The sequence below is a fragment of the Ursus americanus genome, chromosome 7, assembly GCF_024610735.1.
Source record: "Ursus americanus isolate L20-20 chromosome 7, mUrsAme1.1.p, whole genome shotgun sequence".
In the NCBI taxonomy this organism is placed as follows: domain Eukaryota; kingdom Metazoa; phylum Chordata; class Mammalia; order Carnivora; family Ursidae; genus Ursus; species Ursus americanus.
Window position 1 is genome coordinate 28,191,153 of NC_142133.1, and position 27,609 is coordinate 28,218,761.

The window sequence follows — 27,609 nt, forward strand, 5'->3', positions numbered from 1 at the left end:
ATGAAAGAGAATCTAATGGAGAAGTGCTTCCCTCCCATTCACAGTTTTCTCATTACTTTCATCTGAGAAGACTAAAGCAATGTTAAATGTAAACAAATGAAAAGTCATCACAATCTGTTTAATTAAGTGCACAGAATAGCAATCAGTCATGTCAATAAAAATAAAACAATTATTTTTACATCAAGTGTGCTTTATTTCCTCCACAGGTATTCTGTTAAATAAAGCACCATTTATATACTGCCAGGCCACAGCTAAAGAGGATTCTTTACAGAATCAAATTTCTTGTGGTTGTTCCGTATACAAGTAAACTTAATTTTGATAATAAGAACCACAGCGATCGGAGGCGATCTGCCTCTATTATAAGGTACAAAACTGGCACAGAGGACACCATATTATACACAGTAAAAATGCTGTAAGTTTAAATTACATTGTACAGGGCCAGGAAACCCTGTTCCTCCCAGACAGCCATATTAAATGAAACCCACTACAGTGAACTCTTAATTACATAAAACATATCCATTATCTGATTGCCCTTTAGAAAGTATACTGAAGATGCAAATTTTTTCATCTGGAGTTCTGCCTGACCAAGAATTAAGCCTATAAATCTATCTTGCCATTCAAGCAGAGAGCACTGGACAAACTGAAGCACAAAAACAGAAATAAGCAAAACTTATACAAACAGCATTGAGGGGAGAGAGGGACCTTAAAAGTAGACATGCTACATCTAATGTCAAGAAGCAGCTTGGTTTCCTTTGCCAGATATCCTCGTGACCACATGGATCGTAGATTCAATGGTCCTGCACAGAGTATCTAAAATGTCGTGCTGCTGCATGTGACTAAAGAGTCCTCTGGAATGGCCACAACTGAGTGATAAAGCAGCCTCAGGGTCCTGGGAGGGCAAAGCTTGACCGTCACAGCTTCTCAAGTCCGCTAAGTCAGAGAGAACCGCAGAGATAGAAGTAGAAGGGAACTCGGATTCTTCCTCAGCCAGGTTAGAATCCTTGGAACAGTGGAGGTCCTTAAATTCTTTACAGTCTTCAAATCTGCCATCACCTGACTGTTCTTCTGCATGCTGTGACCTGATATTTGACACGTCTTCTGAAAACGAAGATGGAACTTCCATTCGATATTCCTTAACAGAACTATTTTCAGGGGAAGGAAGATCTTGTTCAGTTCCGGGATCAATGATTGAGGAGTCTCTCGTCTCATTGTCTGAAGTGCTAGTTGGAGTTAGGACCTCCCTGGTTTCTGTTTTCATGTCGCTGTTACAGCTGTCTACAGTGTGCTCCTCATCACTGCTAACACGTCTTCTCTTAACAGGAGTTGCCCCTTCATCATCTGTGAAAATGAACATCATTCTCTGAAAGGAGTCCTTAAGATCACACTGGGGGGTGTTTGTGGGAGATCCTCTTTTTAGCACTTATATGTAGGAGACCCAACTGAACAGACCACTATTGTAAAGTCAGTTATACTGAGTGTATTTTTTTTTAAGATTTATTTGTTGGACAGAGAGACAGACACACACACAGCGAGAGAGGGAACACCAGCAGGGGGAGTGGAAGAGGGAGAAGCAGGCTCCCCGCTGAGCAGGGAGCCCGATGCGGGCTCGATCCCGGGACCCTGGGATCATGACCTGAGCCGAAGGCAGACGCTTAACGACTGAGCCACCCACGTGCCCCTACTGAGTGTATTCTTCCCCTCTCCCACCCTAAAGGTAATCAATATTAATATAGAAAGCTAACCTTTAGTTTTTCTTTCTTTGGCTTCTTGCTCTTGGAGTGAGTTTCTCTGCTGCAGACAAGTCCTACATTTGCTTAAAAGCTCTTGCAGAGTTGGAATTAGAGCTGGGTTTAATTGCTTGGGAGTGTGTACTGACAGGAGCAAAGCAAGTGCCCGCAGATCCTGTAAAACCCAGATAGGAACATTTCAAATTCTAAAGCTAACATTTTGGCACAGTTGTTCACAGTTTATCACACGTTTACTTTCCCAGCAGTCCATTCCGGTTTTTCTGGCATTTTTAGAGAATGCAAAAACTAGAAAGCCAGCATTAGGATATTACTGTATTTTATTGCTTCTAAGTCATTAATACCAGTATTTTATATATCATGCTACTTATTAGGTCAGACTGAAGATTCAAACAGTTCTGAAAATAGAAAAGGCAAAAAAAGATAGGGATTTAAAAAATAAGCCCTGAATTGTCCATGAGAAATTAAGGCCTCAATCTAAATATCCTAGCTCCTCAAATATGCTGATTTCTGGTAGAAGTCAAACAGCAAGGTCAGTCTTACTCAGCTCTGGCATGTATTCTGGCATCTAAGCAACACTTGGTAATTGGGGAGGCTGCTGCTGGACAGGTGCAAGCATTCCATTGTTGTATGAGCTGGCTATCTCATGGAGATCTATATAAGGCAATGGATGCCCTAGTTTTAACTAGCTTTATAATCAGATCATTAATCTGTTTCAGTTATTTAGGAATCTTAAGCCGTAACAGAAACATCACAAGTAATGTTTTCAAAAAATGTAAACAAGTAGAGATAAAGGGGATGTCTCCCTCTTGGTGGTCTCATTGCCCTTAGCATTTAATGACATTTGCTCATGTCTTCCAATGTAATATAAAGTGCGTAACACATACTTCAAAGGCATAGAGAATACGTATTTTTAAAGAATTTGGTTAGTTTTTCATCATATGTGATTTTCAGTTTGAATAAGCTGAAGTTATGACAGTAAAAATCATACTAAAGCAGAATTTATAGAGTTGATTTAAGGAAAGTATTGAAGTACAGGACTATTCCCTTCCACAGTTCTTAACCCATTTTTTTAGGATTTCATTTTTAAGCAATTCTACACCCAACATGGGGCTGAAACAACCCCAAGATCAAGAGTCACACGCTCCTCTGACTGAGCCAGCCAGGTGCCCCAATTCTTACCCCATTTAAAGAAGCACTTGCTTTGGAAATTTCAACTCGGTTGGTGAAATCAGATTGCAGGTTCTGATACTGATTTATCAAGTTTGTAATTAGGGTGCTGATCAAATTGGCACAGTTTGCTTCAGAGAACACTTGACCTTGAACCTGAAAAAAAAAGATTAAAAATTTCTCCAAAAGACCAACATAATGAAAACATAACCATTAACACGCTGGAAGTAACACATTGAGTTTCCAAAGTAGGACATACCTTTAGAAGAAAATGTGTCATGAATGTGTAGACAATGTTGTTGTTTAGAAAAGTTCTTTCATCCATTAGGATACATTTTATATATTCTGCAAAAACGGGATCTTCACACAAAAGCTTGATGCAATTTTTTGACATAGCGGACTACAGTGGGGGAGAAGAAGTACTGATGGTTGAGCACGGAAATAACTGCAAGGCTTACACACTGCTTATGATGAACATCCAAAGCCATTTTAAGTTCTGTCCGAGAAGCCACTTCTAACTCAGTCTACTGAACTTTCAGTTAAGTCACTGTCCTCCCAGTAAACTAAATCTTCCGCACTTAGACTCTACAGGTGAGTGGAAGAGGAAGAGACTTGTAACAAAGTCTGAAGGGCAAAACGAAAAATAGGTTTCAAAAGAAATTCAACTTTATTATCTAGCATGAAGCGAGGGAACAAGAACTGGACAAATAAGACTAACAAATAGGGTAAGAATGTTTTCAGGGGACCAAACTGATGGATAATTAATACGTAACCAAACTATGTAGAAGAAAAAGACAAATTTTAAGAATTAAATTTATTCCCTAAAAGGAGCTAAAACTTTAAGCAATAGTAATTTGTTTGGTAAATATCCTTTTCCTCCCATGAATATTGCAAAGGTAAACAGCAAATTTCTTTTAATTATTTCACAATCAGTGGGTCCCCAATACATGGAAATTTTACTAAAATTTGGTTTTCCTGTTTTTAAATGGTCATGGCTCTTAAACACAAGTAGTATGTCTTTAAGGAGATACACTCCCTAGAGTGTATGTATTTTAATAACAGATCATTTATGCAAAGTGGACTATCTAAAAAAAAAAGGACAAAATTTAAATATGTACAGGTTAGATACTTAAATATTTTATTAGAAAAGCAATTTGGTAAGTACACTCAAGTTCACCCAAGAAATCAGGAGTCTAATAGGACCAGGACCCAGCTCCTCAGATCCTTGGTGTCAGGAAAACTGGCCTTATTCTACCAGCCAGAGCCGCTGCCTGCTGCCTGTATTTCTTTCTTTTTTCTTTTCTTTAAGATTTTATTTATTTGACAGAGAGAGACAGCCAGCGAGAGAGGGAACGCAAGCAGGAGGAGTGGGAGAGGAAGAAGCAGGCTCATAGCGGAGGAGCCTGATGTGGGGCTCGATCCCATAACACCAGGATCACGCCCTGAGCCGAAGGCAGACGCTTAACCGCTGTGCCACCCAGGCGCCCCTGCTGCCTGTATTTCTTGATGGCTGCTTCTACCAAGCTGGCAGGGCTTTAAAAGCCTTAAGAGAGTTTGGCATTGTTTTAAAAAAGGAAGTTTTTGGAGATGTAAATTCTTTGGGAAATAAGCCAATAAAGGGAGCAGTAAAATGCTGGAGAAGATAAAACAACAGGGAAGCAACAGACAGTGGCAGAGCACAGAAACCAAAAACCCCAACTACCTAAAATCAAGAAGAATGGAAACAGCAGCAGCAGTGGCAGAGGGAAATAGCAGAGATCTGTTCCAATCTACTGAATTGACCACTCAGCTAAAAAATGAACCAGCAAGTCATTTTCTCAAAGTCTCCAATGTACTACAGTCCTGTGATCAACATAAACTAGTTCAAAGATTCCTACTATAGAAAACAAAATGACATTTCTTTAAGGGCTAGAGAGGACTCCATTTCTATACTTAGGAGCTCAGTTTGTGACAAGGAGGTGGAGAAACGACTATCGTAGCACTACTTGACACACGTCCACTAGGAGAAGAAACAGCATTACAGCCCAGGCAGGAGGCTTTAGCAGAGGCATAAAGTGTTCCAATGTTTCAGATACTATAATTTGGGTAAAGTTTAAGCCAAGGTAAAGTTAACAAACATCTCTTCCTCCGGGGATGGGTAGCTGCAACCAGGCAGGAAACCAGTAGGTTTTTTTCTGGGTCTAAAGGAAACGGGGACCCTTTGTACCTGATCCAAATCTTAGGAACAGTCTGGTTTCTCCCCCATCTCCCTGCCATTCTCCCCCACAATTACACACGAGGTGCCCACTTTATTTTAAAGAGTTGGCTCTTAGATACTTAAGGTAGATAGGATACAGTGTGTCTCGTTCCCAGTGAGACCGCTGGTAAAAACAAGTGCAAAGACTCTTGAAAACCTCTCCAAAGTAACAGGGAAGAGGTAAAGGACAGACAGCTGAAATTGTTGCTGCTAAAGCTTCGAGAAGGGTGGAGGGGAGCACGAGAGAGATGGGGCAGGTGAGGGAAAGCAAGAAGTGGCATACGCTTTCTTCCCCTAAATACGTCCCTGTTTTGGACTTTCAGCACGACTGTTTATATTGACCTATAAATTACAAATTCAATAGCTCACTTGAAACATCCTCTGTGAAACAAATCTACTGAAGTAAAAACCTCAAAGGGCAACCTGATGCCCAATACTTAACTATTATTTCCATTAATCATAATTTTACCTACCAAGATTCTAAAACATCACCAATTTCCCGCTTGTATTCGACCCACTGTTCCTAAAATTACTGACCAAATGGTCAGATGAGATAAAAGACCGAATCATCTAAAACTCATTTTCTTTACCTGAGTCTGGCATAGCTCAGTCCAAAGTTTGGGGAACAGTGCAAGATGAAGTGGCAAACCTTCATAGGCAACTAGGACACCTAATATTTGAAAAGAAATCAGAATAGGTTATAATTATAAATTATACTACTGAGGTATTCAACTCTGCAGGTACAATTTCTAGGTATTTCTAGTCATAACTATGAATATTTTCTACATGTTTTAGAAATACATAGAATACTTAAAGGGGAAGAATTCATTCCAGTGCTTTTAACCAGTGAAGTAATTTAGAATGCAGTATATACTTTGACTGAATTTATTCATATTCCACACCTCATTCCCAGCAGGATCTGAGGTAACTTAAACCAATTCTGTTTTTTTTTTTTTTTTTTAAGATTTTATTTATTTATTTGACAGAGACAGCCAGCAAGAGAGGGAACACAAACAGGGGGAGTGGGAGAGGAAGAAGCAGGCTCCCAGTGGAGCAGGGAGCCCGATGCAGGGCTCGATCCCAGGACTCTGGGATCACGCCCTGAGCCGAAGGCAGACGCTTAATGACTGCGCCACCCAGGCGCCCCAAACCAATTCTGCTTTTTAAGTGTTAGAACTTTATCTGGGACAATTTAATAAGTTATTGCAAGTGGTTCCAAAGCATTCTTGGATTAAGGTACCACTCTGCATATTAGGTAATTTTCATGGACTAGCTAAGCTTGGAGGGGAAGGAGGGACAAGGTTAAAAAGAGGATCCAGAGATTTAGAAAACTGTTCCTTCCTCTTTTACCTCAAAGATTCCTTGAAGAAACAAGATACCTTGTTTCTCCAAAAACAGAATTATCTTTATGGTGGATTTACGTAAACACTGCTCGAGTCTAACAGCTTCTAGCCTTGTCCCCAGGCTCTTCTGGGTGGACCATACTGTATGTCAGTGTCCTATTTGGAACCTCTACTGTTTTAACCTTTCCTCTTCCTAGTCCAAATGTCAAGTACATCGTTAAGAAATGTATTCCCCTATCCTCTGCCCTCCTACTTTTCAAAGCACAGAAGTTGCTATACCAAAGCTGTAAGTAAATTTCCCATTCTCCATAATTCCACTTCCAGTAAAAGTATGATGATGAAGGAGAAATGTAAAAACTACCCTCCTCCAGGTAAGAAAAAATTACGAGTTAGACACGAAGTCAGCAAACTTTTTCTATAAAGGGCCAAATAGTAAATATTTTAGTCTTTGCAGCCAAATGATCTCTGTTGCAACTACTCAACTCTGCAGAGGTAGTACGAATGAAAGCAGCCAAAGACAACACTAGCTGAATGGGGGTAGCTATCTTTCAATATTTAAGAATACTGAAATTTGAATAGCATGTAATTTTCGTGTGTCACAGAATATTTAGAATAACCTAGTAATTTTTTTTAAGCCATTAAAAAATATAAAAACTCTCCGTAGCGTGCAGGTAGGCTCACTGGTTATACAAAACCAGGCAGCATGCAGGTTATTACTGTTTGCCAACCTCTGGGTTGGACCAAAGATTCAAGAAAATCTTAAGACAGGAAAGTCAGATCAGTCATCCAATTTAGTCATCCAAGGATGCCAAGATTCCCTTTTGTGGGTAAGTCTATTTATTATATTCCTGTCAAGATTAATCCTTTTGTAGAGAGACCCCCCCCCCCCGAAGGAAAGTATTCACCATTCTCCTTTAGTCTAAACTAATCTGGTGGGGGACAGAGGCATTTACCCACCCTAAAAGCCCAATACACATGAACAAATGAAGGCATGTCATCAAAATTATTGGGTGCAGGAAAGAGTTTCTATGCTCCCTGGTCCCTGCACCATAATTACCCATAAAAGTAGACCAAGGGTTGGCAAACTCTGGCTTGTAGGTCAAGTCTGGTCCACAACCTGTCTTTGTATGGCCATGTGAGCTAAGAAGGGCTTTTTATTTTTTTAAAGGACTGTAAAAAGAACAGTGAAACAGACGAATATGTGACGCAGACCATACATATGGCCAGCAAAGTACACCCTTTGCAGAAAGAGTCTGCCAGGCCCTGAAATAGAGGCTGCCCTGACCTCTGAGGTCAAAGTAGACTGTACATTATTACACTTTAGGTTTCTCTAGTCTTTACTCTTTTCCCTTAATTATTCCTCAAAGTAAAATATAATCTTTATTCTTGTTTTCCACAACTACCAAAAAGCCAGCACTACCACAACAAACAAAAACAAACCACGGAGGATTTCTATAATCTGAGATCACTTCCAAGTAATAATCCAATACTAGTATCTTTATTTTACAAGAGAAGAAGGAAAGAAATAGACGCTGGCATCTACTGTGCTAGGTGTGTCAGATAACTACATTTAATTTTCTCCTCAACTTTGGCAGGCATTGTTTTATTCTCATTTCCCCTTTTCTCAATGAAGATATCAGGCTCAGAGAGACTGTGTAATCTGCTCACGTTCATCTCGAAAGCCAGTGAGCAAAACATCTATCCTAGGTACACTTGATTCTGAAGCCTGTAATCTTTTCAATAATGTTTTCCCAAACTTCAGTCATTTATATCATTTTCATTATTGTTTTCGTATCTGTCCATCACCTGTACTGTTTACTTAGTACTGTTCTTTAGATTCACTTAGGGAAGCTAATACTACATTAGCCTTAGGCAACATAACATCTAGGAAGTCACAAATTTGGTATACTAGTTCTATATTTCTGTGACACAGTAAGATCCATACATATTTATGAATGTAAAATTATTTTCCACGGACCATCTTATATACAACACTCTGGAAAACAGTGCCACCCACAGTGAGTCAAAGATACCTCTCTCACAGTTCTACCTATTTCCTGAGTTGCACCTCCTTTGGAAGGAGGGCCATCCCTTCAGAGCAACAGTTTCAGTTTCTTTCTAGTGTTTTCACAAAGCACTGAGGACCAGGTGCATCTTGGCTCTGTGACTCAAGGTAGAGGCCAATGCCATCCTACTCCACACATTCCTCCACTACCTTCCTGGATGTTTTCCTGGGTATAAAGCAAAGAGAGATGCAATCAAGGCACACGTTCAAGCCTTGTCTCATGAAACAGGACAGGCAGGCCTAAGACATACTGGCTTCTGCCCACTTAGCTTTCTTCATCCTGTGACTTCAGACATCCTCAATGGGTTCTTACCCCAACCTAGCCACAAAAGAACTAATACACAATCATCAAAAACTATTCCAAATATCTTTTCCTCATTAGTAACACTTTATACTGTAGATGCTACTAGATGTGTTATTTAAAATCTTCTAAAAACTATTTTTGTAGGTGAAATGGTAATTCAGATGATTGCTCTGAGGATGAAATATTTTCTATGTATATTTACTAGGTTAGGATGTCTCCTTTCTGAATTGGGTTAGGATTGTCTGTCTGGTTTTCTCTAAGTGTTTAGCCCATCCAAGCATTATCCATGGGAAGTGGTAGCTTTTGCCAATGGATGAAAGCCCACAACTAATGCGCTACTACGGGACTGCATCATCAAAACATTTTAGCCTAAGAATATCACACATTTGATTCTTCTAATTCCCCTTGTTCTCACCTATACCCACACTAAGCAACCAACTGCTGTTTATCTGGCTTCCCATGTAGGTTACTGGAAAAAAATCTGCTGGCCCTACCATGGAATATTCAGATCCTTATGTCAGTTCTTCCTCTTTGTAAATCAACAGACTGGTAATCAGCTGCTAAATTATAAATATATCTATTAAGTGTAATTACTAAGTATTAGCCTAAGATAAATGGATTTGCCCTTGGTAGACTGGTAGAAGCACCTTTTTTTTTTTTTTTTTAAAGATTTTATTTATTTATTCGACAGAGAGAGACAGCCAGTGAGAGAGGGAACACAAGCAGGGGGAGTGGGAGAGGAAGAAGCAGGCTCACAGCGGAAGAGCCTGATGTGGGACTCGATCCCGTAACGCCGGGATCACGCCCTGAGCCGAAGGCAGACGATTAACCGCTGTGCCACCCAGGCGCCCCAGAAGCACCTTCTGATATGCACTGAATGACTGGTATATTCATTCACCTTAAGACGTCTTTTGGAAAACAGCTGATCAGCTGTCTTTCCAATCAGGACCATCTTGACATCAAAAAAGGTAAGGGATGAACCAGAGCTGTGCTTTTCTGTAATCTGAATTTCTAACTTGTTTATTTTTACTAACTATCCTAATTATTTTTTAATTCTACAGATTTTGGCAGATTTTTAGGTATACCATGTTGCTTGCAAAAATTTCCTTTACTATTTTTTACTTTCATTTACTAATGCATTCTGAAAACTGTCAAAAGCAATGTTAAATAGTAGAGGTGACAGATCCTTGTTTTATCGCTGAAAATGAAAATTATTTAATGATGAAATCTAGAAATTTGTCATTAATTTTACTTGAGCATCTCAGTGTTAACTTTACACGTGTAGGGTACCTTAAAAAATGGTACGAGAGTTTGCAGTACCAGTCTCCTAGACTTTCTAAAAATTTTGTTTCTCCTCCCCAATACAAATGATCATTGCAAATAATTTAAAACTTCTAGTCATTTAACCAAGGCCTTGAAAGCAACCCATAATTTTATCCATACACAGTTGGGAGTATAATCCCCCAGGTTTTGTGTGGGTTTTTGTTTGTTTACATGTACTAAGTGATTTTTCCTATTGTTCTAAGACTGTGGTCACATTCTGCATATTCCAATTTGCCTTTTTTCATGTAATCCAAAGTAACTTTCTATCTTTTTATTTTAAAAACCTATATATAATGCAAACTATTTAAAGACTAGATGATAAACTACAGGTATACTTAATAAGCTCCTACTGACGGGACATTTGAGTTGTTTCCAGTTTTTACCCAATACAAACTCAATGAAAATAAATATCCTATGTATGCTGTTGGACACTTTTATAAGTAGAGTAAGTAGATTCTTAGATCTGGTACTGTGGGATTAAGGGCTATGAACAATCTAATATTGATAATGCTAATAATATGTGTCCCCGAACTGACTCCATTAAACATCTTTTCTTTCCCCAAACTGTGTAAGTATGTATACCATCGAAACTTTATCTCATAGTTGGGAAAAAAAAATGAGAGAAAAAAGAAATCATCATTATTAGCAAGGCGGGGCAAACCCTCATATGGTTACCAAACATTTACTTGTTTTGTATGTGTGAAGGAGTTGCTTGTTGATGTCCTTTACTTATTGTATGTTCTTTCCCATCTCACTGAATCCTACAAACTCTTTGTATACTGCCAATACTAGCTATTCATCTGTTAAGAATGGAAATATTTTTCTCATTAGCTGTACTTTAATCTATGGCATCTTTTCAACACGTAGTATTTTCAGTCTTTATGTTGCCAAAAATTTTAATTTCTTTTATTTATGGGTTTTATGACCTGCTTAACATGGTCCTTCATATTGGAAGGTGCTATCCATATGATTCTGTATTTTTCTTTAATATTGTTATGATTTTATTTTTACAGTTAAATATTTAATTCTCCTGTAATCTATTTTAGTCTAAGTAGTGAAGCAGATATTAATGTTTGCCCCTTCTCTCCTTAGATAGTCGATTCTCTCAATACCATACAATCTCCACAGGTTTGATAGGTCATTTCTACTGTCTTCCAAATCCTCATGTATCCTTATGTTTGTCTGGGGGCTGTTTTTGCCTATGTATGTTTTTCTGCCTATGTATTTCCATATCTACATTACATAGTTTTAAACAGTATACTTTTATGTAAGAAAGGAGAGAAAATAAACCTATATTTGCTGTTCTCATACAAAAAAAAAGATTTAAAAAATTAATGAAAGTGGGGGGACAGGCCTATGAGTTATATGGTGATATGTACCTTTTGCTATTTTGAACTATAAATTCTATGTATGTAGTAAATCCTAAAAAATAAAATTAAAAGTTACTGATCTTTATTATTTTAGAAATTAATAGTGCCAAACCCTCTTATTATGCCTTTTAGAATTTTTTTGGGCTAAACTCCGCTATTTTTAAATTATCAAAATATTGTAGTTTCAGACATACCATTATTTCACATGGCAGTCAGTAGCTTTATTCGCTCTACCAAAATTCTCCCCCCACTTCTCTGTCTCCCCTAACCCCATGCCTGACTACCCTCACTTCAAAAGCACTCCAGTCCTTACTTTACTAGTTAATACCAACAACCCTAATATGCAATTAATACATAGCCCCTTTTTATCTCCTAACAAATCTTAAAATCTGCACAGTTACCCCTATAATAATCACCACAAAGACTTTTCCTCAAAACTGGAAGTGACTTGCAATCCACGTCTTGAGACAATCTGACCTATGGTCACAATATTCTGGCCCTTGGACCATCTAACTTCAAGGCTTAAATGATTAAGGATACAACTAATTTAAATTTACCTTTCCCCCTCCCTGTTGCCAAATTTAATTTCCTGAAGAAATTACACAAATTAGAACTTTTTGTTAACTCTCTGCTCCTCATTACAGTCACTTATGTGGGCTTTATTTTAAGCTCTTTCCCAGGTGCCTCTCCCTGGAAATAATCATTTCAGCCAAAAGTGGGAGTTAACTTTAAACACTGGGACATACACTCTTCATTCAGATGAGGCATGAGGAAAGCACTCACTGCTTTTAGGTGTTTGTTAAAATAATGTCTAATTTTCCGCATTAAGATATATAACCATGAGTTCCAGGAAGTTGGCAGAGTAGGAGGATCTAATAAAAATACATACAATGAATGAATTTAGAAGAAAAATATATAACCCTGAAAATTCACTGCTCGATTTGTGAAGGCTTTGGTTTCTATTCAATATAGCCACCAGTCACATCTGGCTTAGTTAAATAAAAATTCAGTTCCTTAAATCACATTTCAAGTTCTCAACACTCACATATAGCTTCTGGCTATCGTATTGTGGACAATAATGTAGTTGGAGAGTATTTCCATCCTTATAGAAAGTTCTACAGAATAGTGCTTATGCAGAAAACTAAACACTAGGAGGCAGCATCAACAGTGCTTCCTGATTACAAGAGGAATGTGAGTATAAAATATAATGAAAGTTGATTCAGCTAATTTGGAAGGCTAAGTGTATGTCCTTTCCCTCCCTCCCTTCTTCTCTCCTCCATATTTAATTTCCCCGAAACTGTTTTTGTATTGATGAGGAAGACAGTCCCAAAGGAGGGTAGAAATTCACTATTTGATCAGACCTGTTCAAGCGGCTAAAATAGCTCCTCACATAATTTCTGGTACAAATCACATGAACATGATTATCAAGAACTTTTCCTAAGGTCAGCATTTTAATAAGTCCCCCTCCTTATCTGGGAACTAGAATTCCTAGACATTTTCTCATATTTGATCACTGCCACTGCTAGGTTTTAGTTTTTTTACCAAGTCCCATGACCGAACTATGTAATCATGAAATGACCAATATGAGTATGTGCTCCCCTACCCAACCACCCCCACTTGGCAATTTAGCCACATGTATATAAAAACCAGCTAATGATAACAGGTGGAAGAACAACCTTTCAAATGTGAAGACACTCTAATCACTTACCAATAAGATGGTTTTTCTGAAGAGGAATTATCCCTGACAGCTGTTACCACTTCCTTCTTCTCCGATAATGAAACCTAAGGTATGTTCACATCTTTTGCCCTACTTAAAATGGATCAAAACCTTTTCCATAGAAGGAAGGGATTGTGATTGAGGAAGAGCACAAAGGGGAGTTCTAATGGCAATATTCTGTTTCTTGACCTGGGTGGTGGTTCCATGAGCATTTCACTTCCTATGCTCTGAAACAGAACTACAGAACACTGGGAAAGAATCCTGGGCCATCCCTAAAGAAGTAAGACTCACAGGACACACAGAGCCTGGGAACTCTGGAGGTCCTGAGATAAGGGACATGTCTTCTAAAGACTTTATCAGCTGGAAAAAGTCACCCAAAGGGAGTAATTCTCTTATAGCGTTCAAGCACATTCTTGAGTAATTTGAGTTTTTTCCCCTTTTATAATTCACTGATGGTTTTGTTTTCTATTTCTCATATCTTCCTTTTCAAATTTCCTTTCTTCTCATTCACCTCTCTATTTCATGAGACTTACCTCCTAATTTACTCATATATGCACCTCTGCTTCACCCTGGCAAGCCCACTCAGTTTGCTCTCGGCATTGCCAGCTCCAAAGCACAGCTGGCCCTATAGATATCATCTTATCCTTCGGATCAGGGCTGGGAAAGTCCACCTCTCTAAGCCTGCCTCCCTAAGCAGAGTAGTTTTTGGTTTTTGTTTTTAAATTCTGCTGGGCAGATGGAGGAGGACTTGGGCTTCTGTGTACAAAAGTGATCAGCCCTACTCCACACTCCTTTATAGGCCAGCTGAAACTCTGGGCAGAACTATTCAATGGAAACCAGTAAGTTGGTGTTTTCTTAATAAAAATAAAAATGTTCCCAAGAATAATTAGTATTTTTAAACAGTCACTTTAAAAAAGAAAAAAAGGATCGTCTCATTTTTTGTCTCCCCTTCCTGAGTGGCTAGGGGCTTAAAATAATTCAGTGGAATTTACTGCTCATCTTTTATACTTACTCAGCTTAACTAATGTTTCAGTAAATTTTTCACAGTTGATTGCAACTCGGCATAATAGATGGATGAATTGATGATAAGAAAAGAAGTAGTCTAGCAGCATACGATCATAAACGTCATCTTTGCCCTGAAGGTTAAAGATGATAAAATGGTTGCACTTAAATTGTATAATAAATTAAAGAGCATATTTTGTGCAAATGTAATAAGTTTAACTAAAAAGCTGATTAAATATTTAAATTCTATAAGAACCTAGTTTTAAATTCCAAGTTTCTAGTAATGTTAAGATCTTAATTGTCACAAGTTTATTTTCAGTGTGCAAATGCTATCAATTAAAATTACCCATTATTTCTATATACTTTAATCAAGTAAAATTACTGTAGGATTTTTAAAATGTGACACTTTAGTTCTACAGACATCATCAAGAAGAGTTGAATTAAATTTGATTTTTTGAAATAGATTTTCAAATGATTTCTGTAATGGCTACTACAGTGTTAATTATTTTTAATATTTTATCTTATAAGAAGTATATTTAAGATCCAAAGATGGTGAGTAAGGGAGAGTGTGAATGAAGCGGGGTGAAGAAAGATAAAGGGGACAAATTGTTTAAAAAAATGTTGAAACTGAGATAAATTATCTTGTGTCAATGTACCTTCTCTCTATAATTTAGAATTAGCATTATTTTAGGATACGCATTAGAAGAGAAGAATCAGACTACAAATGATAAATCTATCAATCAGTGATATTAAGCCTAGGTCAAGGATTATAATTAAAGGGCAGTAAAAGAAGTCATTGATTATATGGCCAAATTTAAACAATAGTAAATACCTAACTTGACTTTTCAGTTTTAGATATATGACCCAGTTATAATTTAGCCTAGTGACAAATACTAGTAAGACTTTCTATTAGGGAATTTTTTTGAGGGAGGAAAAAACTACTTGTGCTTATTGTTGATTTTGCAAATACTCAACCAACATTTCAGAGCACTAAAAGGAAAAAGTCCAAATGAGTCTAATCTTCTTAGGATCCACAAAATGGTCATTTAAGTCTAATATAACTGCCAGAGGGAAAATTTCAAATTACTGTGTACTACAGAAACATGGTTTTCCTGGCATCCCAACATACCTTACTGGTTTCCACCATTGTGGGCAAGAGGCACATATTGAGTTCAGGGCGCGGAGGCCGAATATTGCTTTTCCCTCCTATTAGCTTGATATTTTCTCGACAAGGGAAATAAGGTCCAAGAGACACTAAGACATTAAAAGTGTACAATAAGAATAAATGGAAAAAATAAATCTCCATGCTTCAGTGTGCAGAAAGATCAAATGCCAACCACATTCAAGTACTGTGCTAGATGAATACATACTTGGAATATTACTATGATGATAAGTACAATGGTTGTGTTGTAGAAATGGAACCAGAGTATGAAGAAAGTCATGGGGACTCAAAAGCACAAGTTCCTTGAGGACATCTGAAAATAAAAACACAATATGAGAATTAAAAAGCTGGAGTATATCGAACTTGCTTCTTTGGAACACTCACCAATCATGTTAAGGTGACTAGCTGCAGTATGGTGGCTGAAAAGGTTTAATGAGTCTAAAACTGTTTTAGCTGCTGACACAGAGAAATTCTGTCTGATGCTCAATCAAATCTGGATCAACAGTTACTAAATAAGACGCCATCATTTAGAAACCAAAGTTTAAAACTATTTATTTGAATTTTATTTATCCAAGAGAAGCATCATGGAGAAGTACATTAAAGGAAATATTTAATGCACACTGATGACATATTTTCATAAAATCAACCAAAGCAACTTAGACAGAAATCTAAGGCTCAAAGTTCTTTGGATCTAAGACATAATCCTTAGTCCACTTTTAATGTTTCAGGATGTAAGCTGGACTGATGCTCACCCCTAATCACACAGAAGTAAAGCTCATGATGACAGTGTACCGGCAATCAGAGGTTACTGAAGTATAGGCCAGTAATTCCACAGAACACCAGGCCAAAGCTTGCCAAAAATGACTGCTTATACACGACGGTCAGTTACTCGTGTCATTTTGAGAAACTGGAAATAAACAGTTACAGTCTCTAAAGAGGACTTTAAATAGCTTCTAAACTACTAAAAAATACATTATAAATTTAAAATGGGGGGGTCATTTAACAGGCACAAATTATCACTTTATTATAAATATGTAATCAATAAAAAGGTAAAATACTTGGAAGTCTAAGAACAAGTACTACAAGTATCCTTCAGGTAAGAGAACAGACAGTAAAATAATCTCCCTAACCCTTTACAGTATCAGCTCTCCTTTACAAAACATTTGCATGATCCTACCTTACTTACATAGGACCAGAAGATTTCAGAGCTGGAAGAGATCTAGACATAACCTAAGGTCAAAGAGCCCAGATATATTACATGACCTGCCTGTGATCATATAACGTAATTACTGGCATGTTAAGAAACATAACTAGATTTTCTAGAACCTGCTGGCCAGTGTGAGTTACACATAAAAAGTACAAATGTCTTCCAAACCTTGCAGAATATCACATCCTACAAAGAATATTCCACAAAAATCTTCATTCATTAGGTTTTTACACAGATATATATAAGATATATATAAGTTACACAGTAACTTACCTATACAGGCGTTTCTAAGTTCTGGAGGACTATAGGAATTAAGAAGAGTTAACAGTTTATGGGCAAATTCAATTCGCTCCTGCCACTGAATTAATGCTTGTTTCACATCTGCAAATACAAAAGCATACATAAATAAGCCATTTGAGTTCAATTTTCCACACAATTATTTTCTATTTTTATCTACAGAATGCTTGCACTAAGAAAATCAAATTAATGACATAAACATCTTTGATGAAAGCTAAAGGATCATTTTCATGAGATGGCTGCTACTGTGAAACCTGCTAGATTTCTTAAAGCACATACTTCAGAGATAAACATGTCTGTTTTCTAGAAATTTATATGATGTTCAGAGTTCACAGGCAATTTTACAGGGACACAAGAGATAGTTTTATGGTTATTTCTCTTGAAACTAAAAATGATCTAACCTAAACCATGGAGGTTTCCAACTGGAGAACCTTTACAAAACACCCATTTTGTTACTGTGCTTGGAAGTGTTTCCCAGTCTCTTAAATCTTAACACTTGTAGATGCTTGCCTATTTTTCAGACAGGCATAACAAATTAAACAAGAGCACTCCAGCCTTTAAACCAGGTCATGATGAACATTTCCTAATGGTTAGCCAGCATCAGCCCCATCTTCTGTACATAAACCAGAGATAAAGACAAATTCTCTGAAGAATGTGGTTTGAAATCCTTATTTCACTCTTTAATAGTTGAAAGTAACAAAAATAAGAAGTAGGAATGACCAAACCTTTTCTCTGAAGATATGGGCGTGTAGACTTCAAAACCGAAAGGAATATTGACAGAAGTTCTACTAAGTCTCCAGTCACATGGCAAGCTGTGGCTTCATGGTACATCATGTGCAGTGTGTTGAAAGACTACAAGTGATTTTAAAAAATGGAAAACTTCATTTTTACTTTACTGAGCCACAAAATGGTAGTACTCATCCTTTATGACAGATGTTTTCAGACTCTATGTGTGTGCACAGGTGCACAAAGCAAATGTATTTTCCTTTCTACCTAAAAGTCAAATTCTCCCAAGTCAGCTCTTTAAAATACAAAACAGTGCTCACCTTCAGAGCTAATATTTTATACATACATTTTGGTTTGAAGGAGTAATTTGTTTAATCAGTTTGGTTTTGGTTACTGTTTGCTCTAAGACCGCAAGCCTTAGAAATTACAAAGCAGCAGGCAACAGGAAGACTGGGTAGAATGGGTGACTGCTTTAACTTTCCAGGGCTTTGGGAAGGAAGACAATGGTGAAATGGTTGTCAACAGTAAGTCCAAATAAGGAAAAAGAGCTCCAGAAGGAAGAATTCCTTTAGTCAATTGGCTTGTTAAAAATCTTTTAATTCTTTTTTTCCTACTTCATTCTACACAAAGATTTTTTTCTAATCTTCTTGAATCAGCTCCCTATAACCTATATACTATCCACAAGTCAAAGTTCAAAATCCACACTCTGGAATCGATGGTATTACATAATCTGAACAAGGTACTTGTGTGGCATTTAACCTGTAAGCTGTGAGGATAGGAACCATGTCTGTCTTATTCACTGCTGCATCCCCAGTGCCTAGCACAATGCCGGGCACAGAGTAGATATTCAAACATCTGTTGCACAAAATAATGAAATTCTCACTACTTTTCACATACCCTTTATTCTAGCCAAACAGAAATACTTGGCATTTTTCAAATACGACAATACTTTCTTGCCTCTGCTGACCAAGTCATTCATCTAAATTAAATGCTCTCCCATTTATCTTTACAAGTCCAAATTCTACAAAGTACAGTTTCAAACATGTATTCCTATTCTATAATATCATTAACTGAAGAAAACTATCCTACCTCCTACTTCTCATGGTACTTTTGGCATATACTCTTTTGTTTTCTCTTCTTTATTAGACTAAGGGGTAAAATGCACCTCTATGGCTTTAAAATCATCTCACAGTTTATGGATGCTCAAGAATTGTGAGAAGAATGAATAGGCGATTTTAATACCTGTAACACTCAATGCTTCCTCTCAAGATGCTAATCGCAGTTTCTTAACGATCAAATACGTGAGCTCTTGAGAAATTATGTGTCAGTGATTAGATCATATGAACTTTATCTATTTCTACCCTTACAAACGGAATGAATAAAATCAGTCTATTTCCAGTGGTTGTTCTAAATACAAAATAAGAAAAGTATGGAATTACTATGGACAAAGAAAACAGCAACCTAAAAACTGTGACCTACTCATTCTTGGAGGATAAATTAGCATTTACTGATCTATATAATCAAAATCCAGATACCTGTAGAACGGTCTAGCATAAACGCTAAATACACACGCACATACACACGAGCCTTGGTGAGAACATTAAAATGAGCTATATCGACAGTAAAATGAAATAAAATATTTACCTCAGTCATCAGGATCAACCCTCGATTAAATACAACAAGAAGTCTATCTTCATCAGATTCTAATAGTATTCTGAAGGCACTACAATACAAAAAATCCAGGTTGAGAACTCAGAATGGAAAACTGAGGTGATAAAAAATAGAAGAAAACTATAATTTAGGCTCTTTTCTACCTATAGGAGAGAAACTGCTATATTTGTTTCCTAGTAATGTAATAAAAGGAGTTAATATTAAGAAACCCTCTAAGAGGGGCGCCTGGGTGGCTCAGTCATTAAGCGTCTGCCTTCGGGTCAGGGCGTGATCCCAGTGCTCTAGGACCGCCCTGCATCGGGCTTTATGCTCTGCTGGGAGCCTGCTTCTTCCTCTCCCACTCCCCTTGCTTGTGTTCCCTCTCTCGCTGGCTCTCTCTCTGTGTGTCAAGTAAATAAAATCTAAGAAAGAAAGGAAAGAAAGGAAGGAAAGAAAGAAAGGAAGGAAAGAAAAAAGAAAAGAGAAGAAGAGGAAGAAAAGAAAAGAAAAAAGAAAAGAAAAGAAAGAGAAACCCTCTAAGTAACATGGAGAAAAGTTTTGTCTGCTAGTGTCTAGTCAACAATTCAATGGTGCAAGAGAGGTATCATGGGAATATTTTTAAAGTTTCAGTATAAACAATGCTTATTTTTATAACGGGTTTATCTTCTAAATTATGTTAAGCTCAGGATAATAACAAAATACACTTAATTACCCAAGCACTTGTCAGCTGGTTCTTAGAGAAACATGAGTGGAAAAACATTAAGTGCATTTTGGTCTTGAAAATTTATCAAAAGTAGTTGTATTGCTCTTATTAATAGACCTAATTTCATTATTAGGTACTGGAAACTGCTGCTATACGTAGTACAACTGGAATATTTCTACTTCACTTGGATGTTTTCTTTCCTTTTTTCAAAAAAGAATTAAAGCTCAAAGTCTTTTTTTTTTTTTTTTTTTTTTGAGAATAAGCTTTAAGTAGTAAACCTTGGAAACACAATGTATTCAAAATTAATGCCAAAATTTTAGAAGAATTCCTTCCTTTAGACTCCTGGCAAAACCATAATTAATTCATTTTGTGTACTAATAAAGATTCAAATTTGCAAGTTTTCTGAGGAAGATAATTTGAAATAACCTAAGTGTGTTAAGCATAAAATACTATTATTTTCAAGGAAGGATGCCAAAAACTGTGTGCCTAATAAAGGACATTACCTCCAAGTCTTAGATGTAATATACAGAAACACTTTAAGAAATTAACCTGGACTTTATTTCCACAGTTAAAGGGAATTATGTGTAATTTGTTGTAGACTTCCTTTACAGCCATTCAATAACTTCTGTAACTCTGAACAATTATAAAGATGATGTTTTGTTATTTTGGCTAATTCCTACAGTTAAAAAAGATAGGTAAATCTGGGCTAAATAGAATGAAAAACACATTAATAATAAGTCTCATCCAAAGAAGGAGAAAGCTGTTTCTGGAGGCCTCTAGAACTAAACCGTCCAAGCATAAGACAGGATGAATCACAAGAAAGAAGAGAATTCAAGCTTTAGGTGTAAGACTGCACATTAAGATTCCTTCCAACCCTGATTCTATGATACTGATAAAACACATACAAACAATCCAAAACCAAATCATGAAAACAAAAGCTATTCAAAGGCAGCTCGTTAATTTTTAAAAGATGAATCCTTCCAAGGTGACTGAATGCAAAAATGCTTCCCTAATCACCTTAAAGAACCAGTAAACTTTCAGTTATAAATAACTGTAACTCTTTAAGTGTCAAAAGGATGGTCCCCACTCCCTCACTTGGAAAAACAAAACAAATTAAAAAAACACCAGAAAACATCTTTTTACCTTATTAAAGTAGTCCAGCAGGAGCGGCCATCTAGGCAACGTAAGTAACAACTTATGGTTGTTTTCTTAAACTGTTTAATATCTTCTAATTCTTCTTCTCTCATATCTGGCCTTTGAGCTATAAACAGCTGCATCAGGTTAAATAGTTCTTCTACTGCCTAAAAAGGGTAAATAAGCATCATGGTGAGCTTTTAACCCTACAACATTTTAGAATGTTTGCTTCTCATTTCTGAATGTTATGCCCACTAGCCAGCTCTTAAAATTATACAAATGAAATCAGATTATACTACCATTCAAAAAGTTATAAAATTAGCAACAGATTCTATTTTAAAAATTTAATATATTATTCACCAAAAGTAAATCAAATTTTCACAAAGACTCATTTTTAGGGTTCATGTTTAGTCTTAATACTGTTTAAAGCACTAGAGCTTTGTAACTTCGAATGGATGTCCAGATATGCTACACCAATCCTTTGCCCCTGTTTCTTTAATGAGAAATCATAACTTCTCACAAAATTTTATAGCCCTCATTTACATTTGTATTAATACCATATCTGAGAAAACCCTTTGTGCTAACATTTGGAATGCTCTTTCTGGACTGATGAATGGCTAGTTCAAGTTATCTGATGGATGAAATGTGGGAACTAATATTTAAGTAAAATCGCTAACTGTGGGTTTATACGCTCATTTAGCATGGGCACGTGGCCATACTTATCAGTGAACTGAAAACCCCCGATTCCATAATTTTCATGCAAAAATTGATTTTTTTTTTTTTAAGATTTATTTATTTGACAGAGATAGAGACAGCCAGCGAGAGAGGGAACACAAGCAGGGGGAGTGGGAGAGGAAGAAGCAGGCTCATACCGGAGGAGCCTGATGTGGGACTCGATCCCAGAACGCTGGGATCACGCCCTGAGCTGAAGGCAGATGCTTAACCGCTGTACCACCCAGGCGCCCCCCAAAAATTGATTTAAGCACCATTTTCATGAAAATCTCCAACAGTTAAGCTCTACAATAAAAGATGTTATATTTTATTGATGTCAGGAAGTAACACTATCAGATAGATAAATATTCTAACTCCCCCAACACTCAAAAAGGTATATTTAACCATGGACATCATGTTTAGTAACTAAGTCAAATATTATTTATGTGAATGTGATAAAGAAAATCCACTGAATTTTGATAAATCTTGATAAATCCTGTCCTGACTCCTTCGAGGTCAGGCAGACTCTCACATTTGTTTCCTTCTGTTTGAAAGCCTTGGCTTTGAACCTCTTTTGGTACTTAATATACTCACTCTTTTTCTTCTATTCTAAGCATTCTAAATTTCCTGGCTGGAAACTAGGTTATTCTTTCTGGGTGAGAACAATTTACTACATCATATCTGAAGGACAGGAAAGGTCCTTTCTTCAACAGGAAAAAAGTTACACAATTCGAGGATACCAATAATTACAATATTCTTCATCATGTTCATTTGATTAAACTCTTAAGTAAATGTTGGATGTCTTGAAAAAGCTCCTGCTTCTCCACTCCCACCATCTCCCATTTAGCAAAAAACTTCTTACATTAGCAGTGTGTGGTCTCTGGGTTTACAACAGGTTGAAAAAAAGTATTCTGCACTCTCCTTCCAACCCCTTTTCTAGATTTATATCCTCTTGGTGTAATCTTCAGTTTACAAAAGAGAGTTAAAGAAACAGTGAAAAGAAATATCCAGGAATTACAGCCATATGTGAAGGGAGAAAGTTTTAATATGAAACCTACAAATAGTCTGCAGAAAAACAGGAATCAGATTTAGACTGCATATATTTGTATCCTGATAGACCCCTTATCCACTTCGTTCACCTGAATGTAGAGTGAGAAAAAAACACTAGGGAATACTATAGCTAAGATAAAGATATCGTCTAGCTCACAGCTTAGAATAGCATGTAGATCTTAATGATAAATATCTAAACGATAAATACTTCCCTAAAATTGTATCACAAAGCTGACTTTTTTCATTCAGTACATATAAAAGACATTTACAAAAACACAAACGAAAATAGCTAAGTTCAACTGGAGATAAAATTTCAACATCAACCTAAGAAAAATTATCCATATTACTTATCAATTTTATAGTAATACAGCATTTTATACATGTATTCAAGAAAATAAATACACATTAAGTCCTTAAGAAAGAACAGTTCAAGTTAGACTATACTTCCATATTTTGTTACCACTTCCCACGGGGGGGGGGGGATAGGTTATTTCCAATCAATTTGAAGATACAGATAGAATTATCAATTTTACTCACTCCAGGGTATTGGCTGGCATGTGGTGTAAGATTCTTAAAGGCCCACTGGATGTTCTGGTGAGAAGCAAGCTGTCGTGTGAATGCGGGAGACTGTTCACAGCAGAGCCTCAGAATGCCGTAGTAGGCTGGCAGCATCCCACGGTTAAAAAGCACCACATCCTGATCATCATGGTCAGCAAGGATGTAATTGAAGGCAATGTTCTTGGTTACCACTGGGTTCTGAACAATAAGGCGGATATTCTCTGGACAGTCAGCACACACATTGTACCAAAATGAAAGCAAAGCCTGTTTATTGTGATTTGTAGCTATTGCTGGCTCAGAAAGTTTAGGCTGGAAAAGGTTCCACAAATCCATGAAATATGTGGAAAACATCAGCTTCTCAGTTTTGGAAATTAAACAGTAAGTCATAAAGCTAAAATAGGGCACTAGCTTTGTAGTGCCATGAACAGCAGCATCAACATAAAGTTTGGCTCTTGAGAGCAAACCAAGGAGCACGTTGTAGACCTGATGCAGGACTACTGTTGTGTCTGGACTGAGTGGAAGGTCACGGGTTGGGATGTGCAAAGACCTTGTTGACCGGAACATCTGGCGGAATGAATTGCTTGGTATAAGGGACACCAGAAGATAAGCTGCAGCTATAAAATGTAAAACAAAACTGTCAGATCCTTGCAAGATATAAAACAGACTGAAGAGCAGTCATTAAACACAAAGCCACTCTTCTCTTTAAAACTTAAAATGAATAAAAATTAAGGGACATGAACATTTCTTAATATCTTTCTGCCCTACCACTGGCCCCGCAGAAAAATCTCAAGGAATGATGAAAACAGACGCCTTCCATTCTGTCATTGTTATTTTTTAAGTGGCAAAAATAATTACATTAATAGAAACAGTTTTAAACTTCTCTGTTAGCTTTCCCCAGATGTAGAATTTTCCACTTATTTGATCGTTTCATTTCTTCTTAGGAAATAATATGGCTTAACAGGAAGAACACAGCATTTGGAGCCAGAAGACCTAGCTAAGGCTGTCTGACGTGATCAAATCGTTCAATGCGTTAGCATCTTTTCTTCTTCTTTACAAAATAAGGGTAAGTTATTTTGTAGTAATTTATAGAGATTAACAATAAAATAGTTATAAACACAGAATGAGATCGTCTATTTTAAAGTTCATTGTAACGTACAAGACTATATATATATATATATATACACCAATTACAGAACATTAACTTTGGAAATATCTTTAAAACTCTTCTAGGCTAAATTTGTATTTTTAAAATTTTTTCACTTGAGTACAGTTGACACACAACGTTTATTAGTCTCAGGTGTACAACACAGTGATTCAGCTTCTCTCTATGTTATGCTGTGCTCACCACGGTGCAGCTACCATCTGTCACCACACAATACGATTACAATATCATTGCCTGTATTCCCTATGTTGTTTATCCCCATGATTTATTCATTCCATAATTGGAAGCTTCTAGGTTGACTATGAAAGCAAAAAAAACCCTCCCTTCTTCAACATACCTGAAAAATGTTATTAAGCATACAATTCTGAGATGTAAATAACTCATTAGTTGAGTTCATATCTGTAAAAACAGTTACTGTGTGTGCAAGGCACTGAGTTAGGTGTGTAATATTTAGTAATATATAAATATATATATATAAATATAGTAATATTTTAAAATATTACTTCATTTAATCCCCACAATCATTCTGGAGACAGGTGATGTTACATTGGAAAATCTGAATCTTGGAGAGGCAAAGACCAAAGTCACACAGATAAAGAGGCGGAGCTCAGATTTAGCCCTGGGAAATGATAATGATGATGATGACAATAATGATAATGATCCAACAACAACAAGAATTGCTAACATTTATCACATGTTTATACTATTTAACACCATAACTTTGTTTAGGAGGCACTACTTTTACTATCCCCACTTTCACTTGGACTGAAAACAGTAAGACTACACCCATGTTACACATCTCGTGGCAGAGCTGGAATTCAAACCCAGATAGATTCAGGAGCTAATCCTCCTAAAAACCACCACCACAGAGCCTCCTCAAGGACTCTCATGCCTCAGTTTAGCTCTTTTCAATACACCTACTAATTCTGTCTCCCACTATTCTACCTATAATCTGATAATTTCCAATGTTCTGTTAAAGCAAATAACATATAAAATTAAAATTTTAGAAACCCTAAAATTAATTATAACCTATTTTACAGATTTCAAATTAAACCTTATGTACCACTTTGTGCACAATACTTCATTTCTACGTATTTTTTCACCTATATGTTGCTCTGGTTAGGCTCATATTGGTAACGGCTTCCAATATTAAAACTTGGCATATAGGGGTCATCCTGGCCAATCTTTGTATAAGCCTCTATTAAGAAAAGTAATTTGTGATTAGAAAAAACTTATTCAGTTTAAGTTAAATATATATATTTTTAAAGATTTTACTTATTTGACAGAGAGAGAGACAGCCATCGAGAGGGGAAACACAAGCAGGGAGAGTGGGAGAGGAAGAAGCAGGCTCCCAGCAGAGGAGCCCAATGTGGGACTCGATCCCAGGACTCTGGGATCATGCCCTGAGCCGAAGGCAGACGCCCAATGACTGAGCCACCCAGGCACCCCTAAGTTAAATACTTTTATCCCAGTATTTTATTAGGAAAAATTTTCAAACACAATGAAAGGTTCAAAACACTCTACCAAAGACCCACTTAAATAAACAATTCTTAAATGTTAAAAAACATTTAGTTTTGCTTTATTATATACCAAACCATCTATTTATTTAAGAGCTATCTGCTTCTAAATAAAAAATAAGCTCTGCTTGGGAGAAATATACAACTTCTAGGAAGGTCAGTATGGAAGAATAGACCATCTTGCTAAAAACTACCTTACTGTGACTCAAGAGTCTCTTCATTTAGTTCTATACTATAGAAAACTTAGAACAAATCTATCTTCATTTCTTTTTTTTTTTTTTTTTTTAAAGATTTTATTTATTTATTCGACAGAGACAGAGACAGCCAGCGAGAGAGGGAACACAAGCAGGGGGAGTGGGAGAGGAAGAAGCAGGCTCATAGCGGAGGAGCCTGATGTGGGGCTCGATCCCATAACGCCGGGATCACGCCCTGAGCCGAAGGCAGACGCTTAACCGCTGTGCCACCCAGGCGCCCCCTATCTTCATTTCTATGTGGCAACTCTTCAACTATTTTAAGATGTCTCCATTTTTTTTTTCTCTGAACATTCTAAGGCATTCCTTAAAATTTTGTAGGATTTAAAACTATTTCTCAGTTTTTTTTTTCTATACATGTTACTATAATTCTTATTGTTATATTGATTCTATTCAAATATTGGGCTGTTTTTTCAAGTTACATTATGTCAAAAAGCACATTTTCATATTACTACAGTCTATTATAATTTTTAAATGATTCACTGTAACTATTTCCCAACTGAACATCCAGCTTTTAATTTTTCATAACCAAAAATAATGCTATTTAAGCATTCATATATTAGGTGACTTACTTATATGGGAATCCTTGAATTTAAAAAGGCAAAGTATTTTGAAGGATCTCACTGCATATTGCTAAAGTGCCTTTCAAAGGGTAATATTTACTTAAAATTTCACTGCAATGTAGGAGAATGCCATTTCCTCAGTACTGTCATCAATATAAGACGTAACAGCTGAAAAACTTTTGTGTTTTTTTGGTTCAGCAGATTTTTTGGTTCAGATTTTTTATTGTCTTACGGTCAGAAGTCAGGACATGAATGCCAATCAGCATACATGTCAGTACTTACAAATAACCCATTACTATGGTGTTATATAAACTGGCAGGAAAAACAAGCCTCTAAGCACCAATGCCAATCCATGTACTCACCAGTACAAGGTGTTTTTCCTAAATAAACTTTTATTTTAGAATAGGCAGAACAGATACAGTCCCCATACACTCTTCTCTCCTTTTCTCCTATTATTAACATCTATTATTACTTTAGTACATTTATTTTAACTAAGGAAACAATACTGACACATTACTTTTCAACTCCATACTTTAGATTTTATTAGTTTTGCCTTAATTTTTTTAAAAAAGATTTTAATTATTAGAGAGAGAGAGAGAGAGAGAACGCATGAGTGGAGAGAGGGGCAGAGGCAGAAGGAGCA

At 36.7% G+C, this 27,609-nt stretch overlaps 1 protein-coding gene across 4 annotated transcripts in view; it reads right to left on the reverse strand.

Moving 5' to 3' along the window:
• Nucleotides 1-97: 97 nt before the first annotated feature.
• USP34 (ubiquitin specific peptidase 34) overlaps nt 98-27,609 on the reverse strand; it is a 240,466-nt gene continuing 212,954 nt past the window's right edge. For 3 of the 4 annotated variants that reach the window (XM_045788051.2, XM_045788049.2, XM_045788050.2), the window contains 13 exons: nt 23,453-24,087; nt 21,164-21,321; nt 19,312-19,390; nt 17,667-17,793; nt 16,918-17,025; nt 15,646-15,750; nt 15,405-15,529; nt 14,286-14,409; nt 5,742-5,821; nt 3,175-3,315; nt 2,928-3,071; nt 1,743-1,902; nt 98-1,338 (listed from right to left, as the gene is read on the reverse strand). In XM_045788051.2, the coding sequence (XP_045644007.2) occupies nt 731-1,338; nt 1,743-1,902; nt 2,928-3,071; nt 3,175-3,315; nt 5,742-5,821; nt 14,286-14,409; nt 15,405-15,529; nt 15,646-15,750; nt 16,918-17,025; nt 17,667-17,793; nt 19,312-19,390; nt 21,164-21,321; nt 23,453-24,087 (2,594 nt within the window). In that variant the 3' untranslated portion in view covers nt 98-730. The remainder of the gene's footprint in view (nt 1,339-1,742; nt 1,903-2,927; nt 3,072-3,174; nt 3,316-5,741; nt 5,822-14,285; nt 14,410-15,404; nt 15,530-15,645; nt 15,751-16,917; nt 17,026-17,666; nt 17,794-19,311; nt 19,391-21,163; nt 21,322-23,452; nt 24,088-27,609) is intronic. The other variant, XM_045788052.2, reaches the window with a different exon arrangement.